General features: G+C 37.5%; 2 protein-coding genes across 2 annotated transcripts in view; both read left to right on the top strand.

The window, feature by feature from the left end:
* Positions 1 to 19356, top strand: part of LOC127845919 (endonuclease/exonuclease/phosphatase family domain-containing protein 1-like) — a 166942-nt gene that overhangs the window by 4161 nt on the left and 143425 nt on the right. The gene's annotated exons all lie outside the window — the stretch shown is intronic.
* On the top strand, positions 91 to 7232 carry LOC127843719 (endonuclease/exonuclease/phosphatase family domain-containing protein 1-like). The gene is made up of 3 exons (XM_052373473.1): positions 91 to 261; positions 6324 to 6464; positions 7062 to 7232. Exons 1-3 carry the CDS (start codon positions 150 to 152, stop codon positions 7166 to 7168), a joined length of 360 nt encoding a protein of 119 aa, XP_052229433.1. The 5' UTR covers positions 91 to 149; the 3' UTR covers positions 7169 to 7232.

Genomic DNA, 19356 nt, shown 5'->3' with positions numbered 1-19356 from the left:
TTTTGCCTAGGATCATGACACTTCATTGGTACATTGATCGTGACTCGCAGATGACCCCTATTGATTTTCAGGTCACTAGGTCAAAGGTCAAGGTCACAGTGACAAAAATAGTATTTGCTCAACGGCTGCCACTACAACGGACAGCCCATATGGGGGGCATGCATGTTTTACAAACAGCCCTTGTTAAATTTCCTTTTGTCATTGCAGGGGAAAATGATATTATACTGCTTGGTGACTTTAACCTGTCTCCAGTTACTAAAGGTTAGTCGTTTGATTTTTATTATGGAACTGATCAAAATTAATAAATAATATGACATTTATGCCCCTCTTCAAAGAAGAAGGGGTATATGTATTGTTTGCTGGATGTCGGTCGGTTTGTCTTTCGGTAGACCAGTTCATTTCTGATCAATAGCTCATAAACGAATTAACCAGTTGGCTTGATACTTCACATGTTCATTGGCCTTGGACAGTAGATGACCCCTATTGAAATTGGGGTCACTAGATCAAAGGTCGAGGTCACTATCACACTTATATTGTTTTGCTAGATGTCAGTCGGTTTGTCTGTCGGTAGACCAGTTTGTTTCGGATCAATAACTTGTCAACGAATGGGCCAATTGGCTTGATTGGTCTTCAAATGTGCATTGGCCTTTGACAGTATATGACCCCTATTGAAATTGGGGTCACTAGGTCAAAGGTCAAGGTCACTGTCTCACTAAGTGTAAAAATCGTTTCTGATCAATAACTTGTCAAGCAATTGACCAATTGGCTTGATACTTAACATGTGCATTGGCCTTGTAGCGTTTTCCCAGGCCCTGTTAGCGTGGCGCGGCGCCATTCCCTTTTGTGAAGGGCCACGCTGCCCCCTTTCAAAGCCATTTAGCGCTACGCTGCCCTTTCCAAAGGCCGCGGCAATGCCCTTTCATGGGCACCCGCTGTTTTCGCCCTTATTGATAACATCATAATTTCCCCTTGACCAAACTTCTAAGCCGACTAGTATCAGATAATGGCTCCAAGGCAGTGAAGATTCGCGTGGTTGTGAATTAGTCATGCGTTAATATCAATCGATAATGTCAGAGGCTATGTTATACCAAGTGCATTTATCGGTCGGTGATGTGTACTCCTCCACGATAAATTTGTGGACTGTTACTTTGGAGACTTTTGATGAAAAACTTGGTGTTATCCTCCTTGAAATTGTGCATTCCATGCATAATTCAGTTATATCAAAACATATATTTTACGCATATTTACATTTAAAAACACAAATTAATTTTATTATCGTTATCGTCTTTAAGATATTTAATTATTGAAACAAGACTATTGCCAAGCAATATATGTCCCCTACCGGCTCCACCATTTTAGAAATATGTTTATATTTTTATTTGTTGCCATAGCAACCAAAATTTTTGACGTATGAAGAAAATAAAAAAGTGCATAATGTCCAGATAACCATCTATCCATGTTTTAAATTTCATGAAAAAAAATATGAAGAACTTTAAAAGTTATCACAGGATCCAGAAAACCACCATTTTCTGCAGTAATTTCTTGTCTCTTTGTTGCCTAGCAACCATTCTTTTTGACGTGGGAACAAAATGAAATGACGTGCATAATATCCATATTGCCATCTATCCATGTTTCAAGATTCATGAAACCGGTAGGGGACAATAATTTCTAAGACGTAAACCAATTAAACAAAATGCAATTCGCATATTAGGCGGACATATTGTAAGATTTTACTTTGCTATGCGCACCTGTCGCTTTACGAGATGGCGGACATACAGAATTAAATTGTGACTCAGCAAAAATGGCAAATACAATCGTAAACGATCGAATTAACGATGGAGATCATACATTTAGAAGGAATTAATGAAATGTCTGTGATAATCAACAATGCATACAAATGTTTTAGATAGCAATAACATATTTATTTGTAATCTAATCAGTGAATGTATATCACGGAAACGAGTGTTTACATATTGTTAGCGATCAGTTTACTCGCAATGTTAAACATCTGAAAATATTTTTATGTTAGTAGTTCTGTGTATAATCAGATGCATATGCATATATTGCTTTATTATGTTTGATGTGCTGTACAGTTTACTGAAACAGCATGGAACTTTTAAAATAAATCAAAGCAAGTTAATAACACCATTCACCATTTAATGTGCTTGTTTATTTTTTGTTTTTCCACAACCGCCTCTGATGCGATTACAAGTTTCTCCCTAAATCAGGTATTCACGGAACATTTTTGCCCTTTTTGCCTAAATGAGCGCTTAAATGCCCTTTTTGAAAGTAATGCGGCATTCCCCTTTGTCCTCCTGAGAAAAACACTACATTGGTTGACAGTAGATATCCCCTATTGAAATTGGGGTCACTAGGTCAAGGTCACTATCACACAAAGTGTGAAAATCGTTTCCGATCAATTACTCGTCAAATAATTGACCAATTGGCGTGATACTTCACATGTGCATTGGCCTTCTATAGTAAATGACCCCTATGAAATTGAGGTAACTAGGTAAAAGATCAAGGTCACTATCACACTAAGTGTAAAAATAGTTTCCCATTAATAACTCCTAAACGCATTGACCGATTGGCTTCATATTTCCCATGTGCATTGGCATTCGGCAGTAAATAACCCCTATTGAATTCGGGGTCACTATGTCAAGGTCACTGTTACACACAAAGTGTGAACTTGTTTCCGATCAATAACTTGTCAACTGATTCACCGATTAGCTTGATACTTCCCATGTGCATTGGCCTTGGACAGTAGATGACCCCTATTGAAATTGGAGTCACTATGTCAAAGGTCATGGTCACTGGCACAATAAGTGGAAAAAGTGTTTCTGATTAATAATTCATCAACGAATTGAACCATTGTCTTGATACTCCACATACGCATTTGCCTTTGACAGTAGATGACCCCTATTGAAATTTGGGTCACTACGTTAAAGGTCAAGGTCAGTGTCACAATAAATGTGAAAATTGTTGTGATAAATAATTCATCAGCGAATTGACCGATTGGCTTGATGCTTCACATGGGCAATAGCCTTAAACAGTAGATGACCCCTATTGAAATTGGGGTCACTAGTTTGGGGGGGGGAATATATCTCGACTGTGGAACTCTTGTTTGCAGTATAATTCATAGATGGAATATAATATTTAACAATGTTAATATATCTCATCTCAACTCATCTTGGCCTGTGGGCCCGTCAGTTTCCTCCTTGCGTAATAGTTCTGGTTAAGGCACCCCAGCTATGATGTTTTTCCCATGTAACTTGAACCTAAGATTCATCCAGGTCTCAATGGCAGTTGTTTCTATGCTGCCTGTTCATCATCTTCCATTGAGTGTTCCAGGGGAGAAATTGCATTGTTGTGTTGGATGCAGACTGGCGATGGGTTTGGCGTTGGATGTGTTGGTCTTGAAATCATTGCTCTACCCTCTGTTAGTGGTAAGGTCCAGTCAAGCTAAGTTTTTTTTAAAAAATGTTGGATTTTTCCTGCTTCTGCTGTGGAGTTTCAGAGATAAAAGCTAGATTGTCGGATAGTCCATATGGTCCAACTGCTTGCAACACTAGATGCAATTGTGCTTCTGGTCCAACGAGGGCACAATGACAGTTGAAACAGAAAAGGTGAGAATAAGCAGCCTTGCCTTACTCTGGTTACTACTACCAAGGTGTGGGTGTGTTCCCTGCCGTTTACACTTATGCAGGTCATCATTTAATCAGACTCGCAGATGATGCTATGATCTTTACTGGCACTCTGTAGCATCTCAGTTGGGACTTCCGGTCAATTCTTTTAAACACATTTTCATAATTGATGAAGTTTACATAGAGGGATGAGTCACACTTAAGGAAAATGTTCCAGTATGATGTGCAGGATTGCGATGTGACCGTGCACGAACTCATCTTTCGTAAGTCCGCTCATTGGTCATGTCGATGCTGGTCAGATTAATCTTTTTTATTCGGATAGGCATACTGCGATTAACACTTTTCCTGACATGAAAGACAACGTTCCCCTAAGTAATTGGAATATGACCTTTGTCTTCCCATATCATGCTGAAGATCGTGTAGAGTTACTCCTCCCTGGTCTTGATGTAAGCCTATAGAGCTTTTGGCAGTATGCTGTCAGGTCTTGCAGACTTGCCGATATCCAACTGCTTGATTGTGCGGTTGATATCTTTCTTCTTGAATACGCAACACTTGATTGGCAGATCGCTAGTGGTTTATCTGGTGACCTAGCAGAAGCTTGCCTGTAGAGTAGCTCCTGGAATGGCTCGATCCATCTCTTCTTCACAACACTTGATTGGCAGATCGCTTGTGGTTTATCTGGTGGCTTAGCAGAAGCTGGCCTGTAGAGTAGCTCCTGGAATGGCTCGATCCATCTCTTTTTCTGCACTTCGTTGTCTGCTTTCACTCCTAATATCTTTTCCATTACTTGCGGCTCTTATTTGTCATATTTTCCTGATATTCTCTTGGTGATTGAGTACAGGCCCTTGGTTCTGTTCTTGCATGCTTTCTTTTCTGTAATGCTTGTTCAACGGGCGTCTTTATGTAGATCTGCTTGGTTACTCAGTAAAGTCGCTTGACATTCCTATTTGGTTTTTGTGTGCTCTTCTTGTGCTTCTGTTGTTTCTGCTCTTGTTCCACTGCAGTTGGTCCTGTTTCATTTTTCTTCTTTGTTACAATGTTATGTAGTGTTTTTGCTGATAGCCATGTGGGTGTACAACTAGGGTACATCTTTTGAGCCAGTACTTGTTGTTCTGCTGTTCTTTTCTTCAAGCAGGTCCTTAAAAGTCTGGAAAGTTTTGGAGAGAGTTACCTTAAACTTTGTTTTCCAGTTGTTTTTCAGCATAGTGGCGTTGTAACAGTGGTGTTTGCTTGACTCCCCTGTCCAACTCTTCTGCTCCATTTTTGCTGCAATTGAGTGACAAGGAGATGATGATCTGAAATAACATCTACTCCTCTATTGATGCGTACATACTTACAAACATACAATTCCTCCTTACAATGCACAGGTGCTGATCAAGTTCTCGGTTGACAGGTCTGTTGACACCCAAGTTGCATTGTGTATCCTTTTGGGATGGAAAATAATGAATCCGATGACCAGGTTACTTGTGACACACACGTCGGCAAAAATCCTACTGAAGTCATTCATCTCTTCTAGTCCTTGCTGTCCCATGATGTTCTCCTATCCCTGTTCTTGGTGTTGAATTCACCGATTAAAATTATGATTTTCCTATTTTGCTCGTCTTGTCTGATGGTTTACGGACTGTTGTAAAAGTCATCATTTTCGTTCTCTTCACTTTTGTTTCGGAGCGTAGAACTCATGACTGGATTATGTCCATGTTGATCTTCTTTGTATTGAAATAGGTAGTCCTGATCCATGCTGATGCCATCAGAAGAGCGCTCTCTGTGCTGACTTTTACAGCATCTGGGCTTCTGCCAGTGCGTGTACTGCATTCTGCTGCTTATACCCCAAGTGCATCAGTAACTCGTCAAAAGTCCATGGCTTTTGCCCAGAATTAGTCTACCATTATTCGCATATTTAATGAAAGTTCAACTTCCTTATATCTCCTGCGACTTGCGCTCTCTCCAGTCCCCCCCAGTCTGGTACATGTATGGATGGTAGTGTTGGTCCTGGTGGAGATGATGTTCTTTGGCCTGGGGGCATCCAGGAGGCCCATCTTCTCCCTTTTCCATGATGTATTGATTGTCTGTAGCTACAGTGTGTTTATAACCCCAGATCGAATGATCAGGAGGTATATTGTTTTTGTCCTGTCTGTCTGTCTGTCTGTCTGTCTGTCTGTCTGTCTGTCTGTCTGTCTGTCTGTCTGTATGTCATTGTATGCGCGTGTCTATCCCAAAACTTTAACCTTGCTCACAAAATTAAAACTCTTGGGTCTATGTTCTTTAAATTTCACATTAGCATGCATCTTATTAAGATCTACAATCAAACATGGTTTGAGGTCACTAGGTCAAAGGTCAAGGTCACTCTGACCTTTACATTCAAACTATAACTTTGTTTCTAAAATAGCTGCAGTACGGCTTCAAAGCACAGTAGGGGGCATGGTGATTCAGAAACACAGCTCTTGTTCATAAAGTAGGGTTGCCAGCCATAAACAAAAATAATCTGGCAACACATAAGTGAGGCTACTCCAAAGATAGTTGGACTTACTTTTTAATCTTTGAATTACATCACTTTGCTAAAAGTTGTTATGAATTTAGTTTGAAATCTGTCAAAAACAATGTGCATTCAAAAATTCTATTAGAAATGTTTTATATAAGGTTTTCAATATTAAATGAATGATGTTTTTTGTTTATTTTTAGATTTTGACGATCTTCGAAATCAAGGCTATCACAATTGTATTGCCGACGGTGTCTTCACAAACATAAGCGACGCCAACAAAAAAGGCAGCAAGACATACGATAACATCTGGATATCTAAACAGACAAAACAAGTGTTCACTGGTAAGAATTATTTTATTCTCGCCAAAGGTGGAGGGATAATAAATTGGTGTTATCCGTCCGTTTTTGTCAGTCCATCCATCCTTCTGATTGACCATCTCAAAATTTATCTTTGGCGAGGTATATCAATTCAACAAATTTGATTGTTAATATTGTTGTTATATTGTGCTTGATTTTGCTGGTCCAAACCTTTGTGCATTGTAAACGATTTGTGTTGAAGATTTCCATCAGTTGATGTTTATTTAAAGTTTGCTTACCCTTGATTAATTGGAAAATACTATATTATCGATTGAATTAATCATGTCAGTCAATGAAAAGCAAAGAAGAGGCATTTATCAATACTTTATGTTCCTGATTCTCAAATGAACATAAATGTATCATATTTCAAACCTTGGAGATTTAATTATGATATTGCCATTATTCCCGCAAAAAAATCTACCAGTAAATATGCAATCGAATTGTAGAATAGCTTAACATATTGCGAAAATTTGTTAATGTTAGTTCATAAACAATTTAAAATCTGCTCATGAGATCACCAGAAGTCTACAATAATGCTGTTTTAGGCGGTTTTATGGTAATATATTGTATTCCCCTTCACAGGTCAATGTGACGTCGTGAGAGAGGGACTGTCCAGTCCCTGGATCCCCAAGGGCTGGACGTGGGGCGGGGTCGTGAGTGACCACTGTCCAGTGTGGGCCCAGTTCTAAACGGGCCGTGACCTTGACACTGGAGACTTGAAGATCGGACCAGAGGCCATTAAATTTGCACTGACTGACTGATGTTTAGTAAAAGATTAGAATATTACATGTCTGACTCTGGTATGACAGACATCACTAGTAGCAATTGATAATGCAGTTCTTTAAACAATAAATAGTGACAATATTCCACACTTTTCATTATGTTATTGCCATGAAAATCCCCATTTAAACTACTTTGAAATGGAAGCCCATAATAAACTAATAAGACACAATTAACCAGCGCTTGAACATATTTGTCTGCTAATTTTAGAAAAATTATCTTGGTTAAATATTTCCAATTTATGTAGCAAATTTGTTCAACATGTTATGGTACGTGAAGTTTTGAGAAGTTGATGTTATTTATGTTAAGTTTGATGTGTGCTGCGTGGATGCAGTAGCGTGTATCCCCGTACACATCTTCGATGTTGTTATATTTTCAGCCTTCAGAGGCTGGTAGCGGTATTGTTATTATGCCCCCTTCGAAGAGGCGGGGGTATATTGCTTTGCTCATGTCGGTCGGTCTGTCGGTCCGTCCACCAGGTGGTTTCCGGATGGTAACTCAAGAACGCTTGGGCCTTGGATCATGAAACTTTTTAGGTACATTGGTCATGACTCGCAGATGACCCCTATTGATTTTGAGGTCACTAGGTCAAAGGTCAAGGTCACGGTGACCCGCAAATAGTAAAATGGTTTCCGGATGATAATTTAAGAACGCTTAGGCCTAGGATCATGAAACTTGATAGGTAGATTGATCATGACTCGCAGATGACCCCTATTGATTTTCAGGTCACTAGGTCAAACATCAAGGTCACAGTGACCCAAAATAGCAAAATGGTTTCCGGATGATAATTCAAGAACGCTTAGGCCTAGGATCATGAAACTTGATAGGTAGATTGATCATGACTTGCAGATGACCCCTATTGATTTTTAGGTCACTAGGTCAAAGGTCAAGGTCACAGTGACATGAAATAGTAAAATGGTTTCCGGATGATAACTCAAGAACGCTTATGCCTAGGATCATGAAACTTCATAGGTAGATTGATGATGGCTGGCAGATGACCCCTATTGATTTTCAGGTCAAAGGTCACGGTCACAGTGACCGAAAATAGTAAAATGCTTTCCGGATGATAACTACAGAACGCTTATGCCTAGGATCATGAAACTTCATAGGTACATTGATCATGACTCGCAGATGACCCCTATTGATTTTCAGGTCACTAGGTCAAAGGTCAAGGTCACGGTGACCCGCAATAGTAAAATGGTTTGCGGATGATAACTCAAGAACGCTTAGGCCTAGGATCATGAAACTTTATAGGTAGAATGATCATGACTCGCAGATGACCCCTATTGATTTTGAGGTCACTAGGTCAAAGGTCAATGTCACAGTGTTCCAAAATAGTAAAATGGTTTCCGGATGATAATTCAAGAACGCTTAGGCCTAGGATCATGAAACTTGACAGGTAGATTGATCATGACTCACATATGACCCCTATTGATTTTCAAGTCACTAGGTCAAAGGTCAAGGTCACAGTGACATGAAATAGTAAAATGGATTCCGGATGATAACTTAAGAACGCTTATGCCTAGGAGCATGAAACTTCGTAGGTAGATTTATAATGGCTGGCAGATGACTCCTATTGATATTCAGGTCACTAGGTCAAAGGTCAAGGTCACGGTGACCCGAAAAAGTAAAATGGTTTCCGGATGATAACTCAGTAACACTTATGCCTAGGATCATGAAACTTCATAGGTACATTGATCATGACTCGCAGATGACCCCTATTGATTTTTAGGTCACAAGGTCAAAGGTCAAGGTCACAGTGACCCGCAATAGTAAAATGGTTTACGGATGATAACTCAAGAACGCTTATGCCTAGGATCATGAAACTTGATAGGTACATTGATCATGACTCGCAGTTGACCCCTATTGATTTTCAAGTCACTAGGTCAAAGGTCAAGGTCATGGTGACCTGAAATAGTAAAATGGTTTCCGGATGATAACTTAAGAACGCTAATGGCTACGATCATAACACTTCAAAGGTTCATTGATCATGACTCGCAGATGACCCCTATTGATTTTGAGGTCACTAGGTCAAAGGTCAAGGTCATGGTGACCTGAAATAGTAAAATGGTTTCCGGATGATAACTCAAGTGCGCTTATGCCTAGGATCATGAAACTTCATAGGTAAATTGATCATGACTTGCAGATGACCCCTATCCATTTTGAGGTCACTAGGTCATAGGTCAAGTTCACGGTGACCCGAAATAGTAAAATGGTTTCCGGATGATAACTGAAGAACGCTTATTCCTAGGATCATGTAACTTGATAGGTAGATTGATCATGACTCGCAGATGACCCCTATTGATTTTGAGGTCACTAGGTCAAAGGTCAACGTCACGATGACCCAAAATAGTAAAATGTTTTTTGGATGATAACTCAAGAACACTTACGGCTAGGATCATGAAACTTCATAGGTACATTGATCATGATTGGCAGATGACCCCTATAGATTTTCAAGTCACTAGGTCAAAGGTCAAGGTCACAGTGACAAAAAACATATTCACACAATGGCTGTCACTACAACGGAGAGCCCATATGGGGGGCATGCATGTTTTACAAACAGACCTTGTTTTTATTATTTTTCACTTCTTTATATTGAATTGCACAACAGTTTGATGTGTGCTGCGAGGATGCAGTAGCGTGTATCCCCGTACACTTCTGTGATGTTGTTATATTTTTAGCCTTCAGAGGCTGGTAGCGGTATTGTCTTTTTATTATTTTTAGAAACCTTGTTTTCGTATATAATAGGAATTTAATACTGCTCCAGCAGCTGGAGTTTCACTTCTTTATATTGATGTACTGCTGATTTCACATTAGGTGTACCGTTCTTTGGATGTGGAAAATAGTGAATGCCACTTTTGTTTTCAAGTAGTTTGTTTGTTCCTTGTTATAGTAAAACGCTCTATTCACAACATATGAACCAATAAACCATCTTTTATTACTTACACATGAATGTCTTCCGGTAATTATACTTATAATAGTTGTAGGTTTTGCTTGTTAGAACTATTTTGTATAATTGTTATTTAAATATAGCTAACAATACCATTTAGATTTGTTTAATATGTTTGAATACACAAAGCAAATTATATTTATTATATTACCACAATTTGATAAAGTTTTGCTGTTTTCACTTTGATATAGTATTTCTGCCGATTTTCACCAGTTTGTATTATTATTTGCTTAATTTCAAAAAAATTCATTAAATCGAAACCATCACCATTTCGTCATCATCATCAGCTTCATCATCATCACCACCACCATCATCACCACCACTTCCACCACAATAATCATCTTTATCATATCTTCGTTGTCGTTGTACTCATCGCATCATCGGTAGCAGAAGCACAACCCACAGCAGCAACAACAACAGCAATATCATCAACATCTTTTAGCATCGTCAGTAAAACATCAACTTAATCATGCTAAGAGTCATTATTGTTTATAACAAAGTCAACGCCAACAGTGTTAATTTTTTTTTGTATTTCAACCATGACAATGCTTATTTTACAATCAATTAAAAAGCAACACACGTTCAATCATTGAGTAATCCGAAACTACCGCAACTGGTTAATAATAAGACATATACATTTATATAATTACATTATTTAAGAACATAGAACTACATACAAATGCATGTAGTTGTGCATTATAAAACTATTTTTTTATTGTAACATCTAAAAACAATACTCTATCATTATCGACGTTTAAAGGGTTCTATTTTTGGAAACGATCAACATGACAGGTACTATGCATAACATGCAAATACAAACCTATTAATATGATACAGTTGAACATATCAAGCGGTTAGAATTATATTTTTAAAAAGAAGAAATTAAAATATTTTATATAATTCAATATTTATATGTTATTCAAATGCGTTGACAATTGTGTAAACGTGTACATGCTTGAAAGCGAACTAATAAAATTGTATCAATATGTTCCAAATTGTATTAGTCATTAAAAACAAAGGCATACATTTAATTTAAACATGTACAATAACATTGACACATAGCAAAAAACGTAATATCAGACAGACATTCAGACATAATAGTTTATATTCTATTAATATCTGTCTATAGTATTATTTCGTTTAGTAGTGTGCCACTTGCTCTGTGGTCAAAATAATAATCATGCCATTTGTTCCCTGATTTGAATCTCAAGTCATTAACGACTTAGGAGACTTATTAACACCAATGTGTTGATTTTAATAATTAATACATGTTAGAGAAAAGCTCCGACGAAATATCTATTTTAAAGATGAGATTAACATAAATATATATTGTTATAAATAAATGTCAACATACATTAGACTGAGACCTTTTTAAAATCGGGAGATAATGTGTTTCCGCCATATTTTCGTGTAAAACCTATCGTCGGAAGTTTAAAAACACATTAGGATAGCATAATGGTATAGCTAAAGTTCATGTATAGAGCAACAACAAAAAGTATTTAACGCATCATGTTTAAACAGTTTCGATTGTTGCAGAGTATCAGAAACACTTCAAGACATGAATACAATCAGAATCATTTAATTTAGTATCCATCAAAAACGTACACTAATTCAAGAAAGTGAGTCGGGAATAATCTGAATTCGCATTGAAATTCGATTAATTTTGTAAAGGTCCATATATTTAGCGAATCTTTTATGAACATCATCTATAAGGATATCGCTAGCAACGTCATCAACATCACCGATGTCAGGTACAGACATGGCACAACCGGCAGAATCAAGCCATTCATATATTCGGAATCGTTTTAATGTAACATTTTTTCCGTGCAGCAAGTTCCTGTTGAATTGGAATGTATTCCTTAATTGGGATTAGTTCTGGAGGATCAACACTAGAAGCGCAGCCAAATTCCAGCTTACTATCAATTGTATGAGTACACGTAGCCAGTGAGTACACAAGTTCGCGCAATTTGGATGGTAGCATGGTGTCTGAGAAGATATTTAAATACTTCAATGATTGAGGTATCTGCAGGGCGACGTATGTATGCACATGTACTATTAAAGTTTCAAGCTGTTTGAGTGATGATAGCGACTGAGATAACGTTTCCGCATGCTTCACGTCAATACCGGAAGATTGACGAACGCCACTCAGACTCAAATTCTTGATGTTCAGACCACGGAGAGCCAGCCATAGGCCAGGTCTCTCATACTCCAAATCAATACTAAGTGTTTCTAGCAGTTTAAGCGATGAAAGTGTCTTTGACATCGACATTGTATGCTTCACGTCAATTCCAGTACTTTTCAACAAACCACTCAAACTTAGATGCTTGATATTCAGACCATGTAAAGCCTCCCACAGACCTGGATAATCACACGGCATCTCAATATAAAGAGTGTCCAGCTGTGTGAGCGATGAAAGTGACAAAGATATCAACTCTGTATGCAAACCTCCCCACTCCATAGTCTTCAGGCTTAGTCTCTTTATATTCAGACAATGGATACCTCTCCATAGACCACGGCTGTGAGGATCTAACTCAATACTAAGCGTTTCTAGCTGTGTGAGCGATGCTAATGACTGATACAACGACTCTGCTTGCAAATCTTTACATTTACGATACTCGCTCAGACACAGTCTCAGACTCAGACTCTTAATATTCAGACCATGGAGAGCCTTCAAAGGACAACTATTGTCTGCATACACACTAGCATACACAATCATATTAAGAGTTTCTAGACGTGTGAGAGATGAAAGTGATTTAGACAACGACTCTGTACGCAAATCGGTCCACTGTATCCTATATAGACTCAGACTCAGAGTCTTGATATTCAAAGTATGGACAACCTCCCACAGACCAGTACTGTGCTCCCATACCTCCATATCGAGTGTTTCAAGCAGTGTGAGTGATGATAGTGACTGAGACAACAACTCTGTATGATTTAATTCGAATCCTTGGTTCTCACCTTCAATAGTCAGACTCTTGACACTCAAACCTTTGAGAGCCTCACACAAACCAGGACAGGCTTCACTCGCATCAATACTAAGTGTTTCCAGCCGTGAGAGCGATGATAGAAAATAAGACAGCGATTCTGTATACTTCACTATAAACTTACCAAACACACCCAGCTTCTTGATATTAAGGCCATAGAAAGCCTCCCAAAGACCAGTAATATCTGAATCCACACGAATATCAAGTTTTTGCAGCCTCATGAGCGATGACAGCGACTGAGACAACGACTCTGAATGATATATCCTCAAACCTTCCGGCCCCCAAAAACCATGAAATCTCAAACTCTTGATATTCAGACCATGGAGAGCCTTCCACAGACCAGGACTGTCTTCAGTCACACCAATTCCAAGTGTTTCCAGCCTTTTGAGCGATGATAGCGACTGAGTCAACGACTTTGCATGATAACCTCCCAACCCCCACTGCTCAGAGTCAGACTCTTGATATTCAGACCACGGAGAGCCTCCCACACACAAGGAGTGAATTCATCCATTGTAATATCTAGTTTTTCCAGCTTTGAGAGCGATGCTATCGTCTGTGAGAACGACTTTTCATGATTAACTGTACAACCGCTCACCCCCCAACCATCCAGACTCAGACTCTTAATACTCAGACCATGCAGAATCTCCCACAGACCGGTATCATCATCTAGGTATATTGACAATTCTCTGTTTCCATCTGCGCATAACCATATGTGGTGTCCAGTCGTGTATGATGCGTTGACTTCGCCCTCTCCACACGCAGTTAAGTGACAGTCATCCAGCGTACAGTACATATAACACTTACGTGTCAGCATCATGCTAAGCAGACTGCGTAGCCAGGTACAGGAACATGTGACACGGGTCAAGAAAATGTCTGTGATGGAGGGAAGTACATGGGGAAGCTCTGTGCACTGGGTTGGATCGGCAATATTTAGAATAATGCAGAACGGAAATTACAATGTGCCCACACTGGCAGAATCTGAAAAAATGATGAAGTTTTAGCAATGCTCATACATAGTACTTGTGGTTGCATTTGTTCAATATTGAATAATTAAAACAAAAACAATGTTTTAGTTTCAGAACGCATCCCGTCATAATACATATAAATCAGAAGTATTATTGTAGTGCTGTTTAGCTAAAAATATGCAATAATATAAGTTTTATTTTTTCGAATGGTTCACTTAAATTATTTCCAACTTGCAAACACGTTTACAATACGTTTGTATGAGTGTTATATTTATACTATGTTGTGTTCCACATTAATAGTCATATGCATGCTGGTATAAATGAATCTTTAAAATCAATCTATAATCCACAATGAATATGCCGTAGGGTGTAAACTAACAATGGCAATGTTCTATCAACTATTGAAAATATACTATTTAGATACACTCCCTTATCTACATGCATAAATAAATGACAACCCAGACAGCTTGTATTACCAAACACCTCGCATCGGTTATCTCCCGTACATAGTATACCGTTCCAACTGCCATACAAATCAAAATTACTGCAACGAGATAAGATTGATATAATTAAATGCCAACAATTGAACATATTTACAAAGTGCAATAAGGTTGCAAATCTGCTAATTTGCTTTAACAAAGGTTCGTTCTGTAGGGTAATAGACACGTGTTTGCAAACGTTTTGTTAGCTCACTTTAATATTTAACCCATTTATGCCTAGCGGACTCTACCATCCTTCTAAATTGGATTAATTTATTTCCAAAATTAGGGATGTCTAGTATATTTATTTCTATATTTAGAATATTTTTTACAGAAATGTCTTTAAGCAAACAGCGCAGACCTAGATGAGACGCCGCGTCATGCGGCGTCTCATCATGGTCTACGCTGGTTGTCAAGGCCTTTTTTCTAGACGCTAGGCATAAATGGGTTAATGTCAATTACATATATTTGTATGTTTCAATTATTTTTTGCTGAAGTGAAGTAGACTTTATAGCTAACGAATAGGTTTAAACCTTGTGGCTCTTTATAATTAGAATGTTATTGTGCAATTTCCTTTTGACGGGAAACTACTCGAGAGTTTCCGGCATAACACTATTTTTCTTGAAAAATTTATTATGGCTTCTGAGCTGGATTTTAATAAATAATATTAAGCGCAGATATTAGTTTGTTAAGAATAGTCATTCAGTAAAAAAAAAATTTGCAATTATTAAAACATGAAAAATAAAAACAACCAAGTAGTTACACTTTTAACTGTGTTATTAAGTATATAAGACATGCGTAAGATATCACGATACATCGACATGCACTGTTTGACAACAAGAGCATTTTCTAGTTTTCGGTCACAGAATAAAAAAATGAATGATTTATATAAATGCGTGAGCGAAATAACACAAACGACGGAGACTCATACTGAAAATACGAAACATTATCGTTAGAAAATGAAGAATTTGATTTCAAATTAAAACTGTACATTGATTATTTTAATTAGTTTTAAAATCACGTTGGAACTATTTCCATTGCAATGCCGAATATAAAGAATATGACATTTCAAATTACAAATCCCGACACGTTTTCAAACATATTATTGTTTGTCAAAATACAACGTAAACGGTGCAATTTGAGAAGACTAACAGCAATAAAACTTAATGTTATTAGGCCTAATGCTTGCATTGTTCCTCTTACACTTAGAGCTGTTTAGCTCTTACTTCTTCAAAATGTTCTGATTAAGTGTACTGAAGAGTGGCGGTCAAGTTTTTCTAGATTTCCAACAATCCGGAACAAGTTTCGAACTTGAGCATTGATAATTTATCACTACAGTCATATGAGGGAAAGGCTCAACCTTCAGTCGGCCATTCGTGTTAAAGAAAATATTTAAACTAAGCTATCATTCGAAGATATGTTCCGACAGAGTTTAATAAAGACTTAACAAAAGGTATGGCCACAAGAGCGTTACCATGGTTTCACTAAGTTACTTTAAGGGAAGCTGCCCGCCCCTTAATGAATTCATTGTTCAGGTCACCGGAACACTTTGTTTTTTATTAAGCCGATACATCATAACACAAAATGTTCAAATCAAGCTTCATGATAATTGGACTAAAATGCGACTTCTATAGTGTTGAGGCGGTTTCACTATAGACATACTATGAAAACTGCCAAACTACCGTGTTTTCATGTTTCCTTACGAGCCGCCCACATTACAAAATACTCGAGCAATTTTTAAAACAATGTTTTGACCAGGTGTTAAAGATTGCGCTAAAATAAGGCTTCTATAGCGTAAAAACTGCTTCAATCTAGGCATATGTTGGAACTAATTATATTTCCCCTGCTTTTCAACGCACCGGAACGATGTTCTCAATCCGTCTAGCTATCATAACATCTCATTATCAGAGCAAATTTCATGACGATGACGGTTTTATTACGAATATGACCCTAGAGTGTTAACAAAATATGACCCTAGAGTGTTAACAAAAGGTTTCGCAATGGTCATATAAGGAAAACTTCCTAGCCGCATGGAGGCCGTTTTTCCGAACGGATGGAACTATTTTTTTTATCTCAGCTGAGAAATCATTTAAACAAATAGTATTACCAACTTGCGTGAAGATTCAACTAAACTTGTACCATAGATCGTTAAAACAGTTTCTTAACAGCCATATAAAGAAAACTACCCGCCCACTGGCGGCCATGATTTTCAACTGACCAGAGTCATTTTAGAACTCGGCAAAGGTATCATAACACCAAATGTGCTTGCACTTCATAAAAAAGGGTTTCTTTCAGTTTGTGCCGATATCTTAAGATTAAAGTATAAATCCTTGAATACGTTTGAAATCGGTGCTAAAATGTCACGCTGCGTGCCGCATAACCATGTACATATATTCGGTACATTTCTCATATTTGGCAAATAACACATGCGTATTCAATGAATTTATTCTAATGAATTTCATTTTATCATAAGCAGCATAAAAACTGTATTGTATGCGCTTATCGAAATTCTAAAGATGTTTTTTGTTAAAGCTGAACCGGTGTGCTTAAATCCATAAACGTTTTTTTTGATCCCACAAATTCACTATCTTGCACCCAGTATCATAACAACACATATTCCAAACACGTGTCATTAACATTTAACTAAAATTGTGATATATAAAGTGTAAACATGGTTTAAATATAATCATATACCTAAAACTGCACTGAGGCACAATTGTTATGTACACACCGAATACTTTTCAAACTGAACAGAAATGCAATTTAAACTAATGTGTTGACAAAATTTCATGAAGATGGAACATGAATGCGACTTGTATAATTTAAATTAAATTGTTATTAAATTTTACAGAGTGGTCTAGTGACCTGAGAAGACCTAGGTTTGGATTTGGCCGATACAGCATTGTGACAAATGAGTGTGCTCAGGTAAGAAAAACACAAACAAAAATATACCTGAGGCGTTATTGTATTTTGGTAATTTTCAGAGAAATGTTCGTTCATCACAAACTAAAACTTTATCCATATTAGGTTTACATATATTATGGGTAACAAGCACTAACAAAGTGCACTAAATACTGTTGAAGCATTCGTCTAAGCCGGTCATTAACTTGGGAATCATTAATTTTATGTTCAAAGAAATTGCTTTCATAAAAATTCACACACACTAGGAAACTAAATCCGAAACAAAAACTTATTATATTTCAAAGAAGAGGATTCGTAATAAAGGTTAAATAGTGTAATTTGTACTTTACTGACTACTATTGGAAACCAATAATATTATAAGGATGCATGAAATATTTTATTTGTACGATTTTTCTGGTTTAAAACGATAATTGTCCCAATCAAAAAGCGCCACTTGTCAAATGAGTAAATGCAAACAAATCGTTGCGTGACACTTATCGGTTTGTTTTTTTAATGATTCTAATAAATGACGGCATGTTCACATATTTTTAAAAATTAATATTGTGTAAGCTTTTGGTTGTATAAAAGAGTTAAAATACACGTTGTATGTTTGATACATCATATGTCCACTGACTGCTTAAAACAGTTTCTAATATGCTAATTCCTAAAATCGGGAAACATTTTGTCGGACTTTGATCAATAAAAAATATAGCATTAACTTTTGCCTTATACATAACGAAAACACGTTTGACAAAAGTTCCTTTTTGATATTTACCTTTAACCAATATGCAACGTCCATTTAGCTGTAGGTGTGTCAGCTCCAAGCACGAATGAAGGTCAAATGTAATCTGAGATGTGCACTCGTCATTTGCAGGTGAAATTCGTCGGTTGTCATCGATAGCCAACATTATTGCATTGGCCGCATTATTTTCCCAAATCTTATGAAGATCAATGATATTGTTCCTATCGAAGTAGAAGTGACTGAGTTTAAGGGCAATGTCGGAATATCCATTTGCATTAGCTTCTCTCAACCCTGCAAGTATGATTGTATTAAACATTAAACATAAGGTGATAGGTGATATAAAATAGCCTGTATCCAAAGCATTGCGTTCATCCATCATGCTTGATAGCTTTTCCGCACACGATACATCCAGTCCACACAGGAATATAAACACCTGTGATATTTCGAGATAGGCTTCCGGGTGACGGTTAAGGTAGACAGAAATACTACCATCAATAAGATTCGTATTGCGGGCAATATGATAAGCAGCAAGGAATTCCTGCATGCTCAAGTGGATAAACATAAATGATGACGATGATCGTTGTGCATAGGCAGTTCGTTGCGCCGATAAAATTCCGGATTTTAATGCAAAATCCTTGTATTCATCAATCTTGAATTTCTCTAATTCTCTAATGCTAAACATTATTGAATTCTCCTTGTCATCTACAAACAACAAATGAAAGGCCATTTCAGCAAGACGATTCAGGGGTTCCAAATTTGGCTGTATGTATTCAGTCCGTTTGAAGAACGGAAAGGGGGGCTGTTGAAATGAACGCGTGTAACTGTTGGCTTTCTTAAAAAGACTTTCCACTAAAAGGATGTATATTTCACACTTTGAGCCTTTGAGTTCTATTCCCTCTGCATATGAATCAACAATGGCAGTGAGCATCATTGGAGATGACAGAAAATCGCCGAGCTCTTGTTTCTCAGAGTAGTTCAAGTAGTAACAGTAGAAGAAGTAGTAGTTGTTCTTGTAATAGTAATAGAAGTAGTAGTAGTAGAAGTAGTAGTAGTTGTTGTGGATGTAGTGGGTGTGG

This window comes from Dreissena polymorpha, chromosome 9 (assembly GCF_020536995.1).
Source record: "Dreissena polymorpha isolate Duluth1 chromosome 9, UMN_Dpol_1.0, whole genome shotgun sequence".
NCBI classification, from domain to species: domain Eukaryota; kingdom Metazoa; phylum Mollusca; class Bivalvia; order Myida; family Dreissenidae; genus Dreissena; species Dreissena polymorpha.
This window is presented reverse-complemented; position numbering and strand designations above follow the sequence as displayed.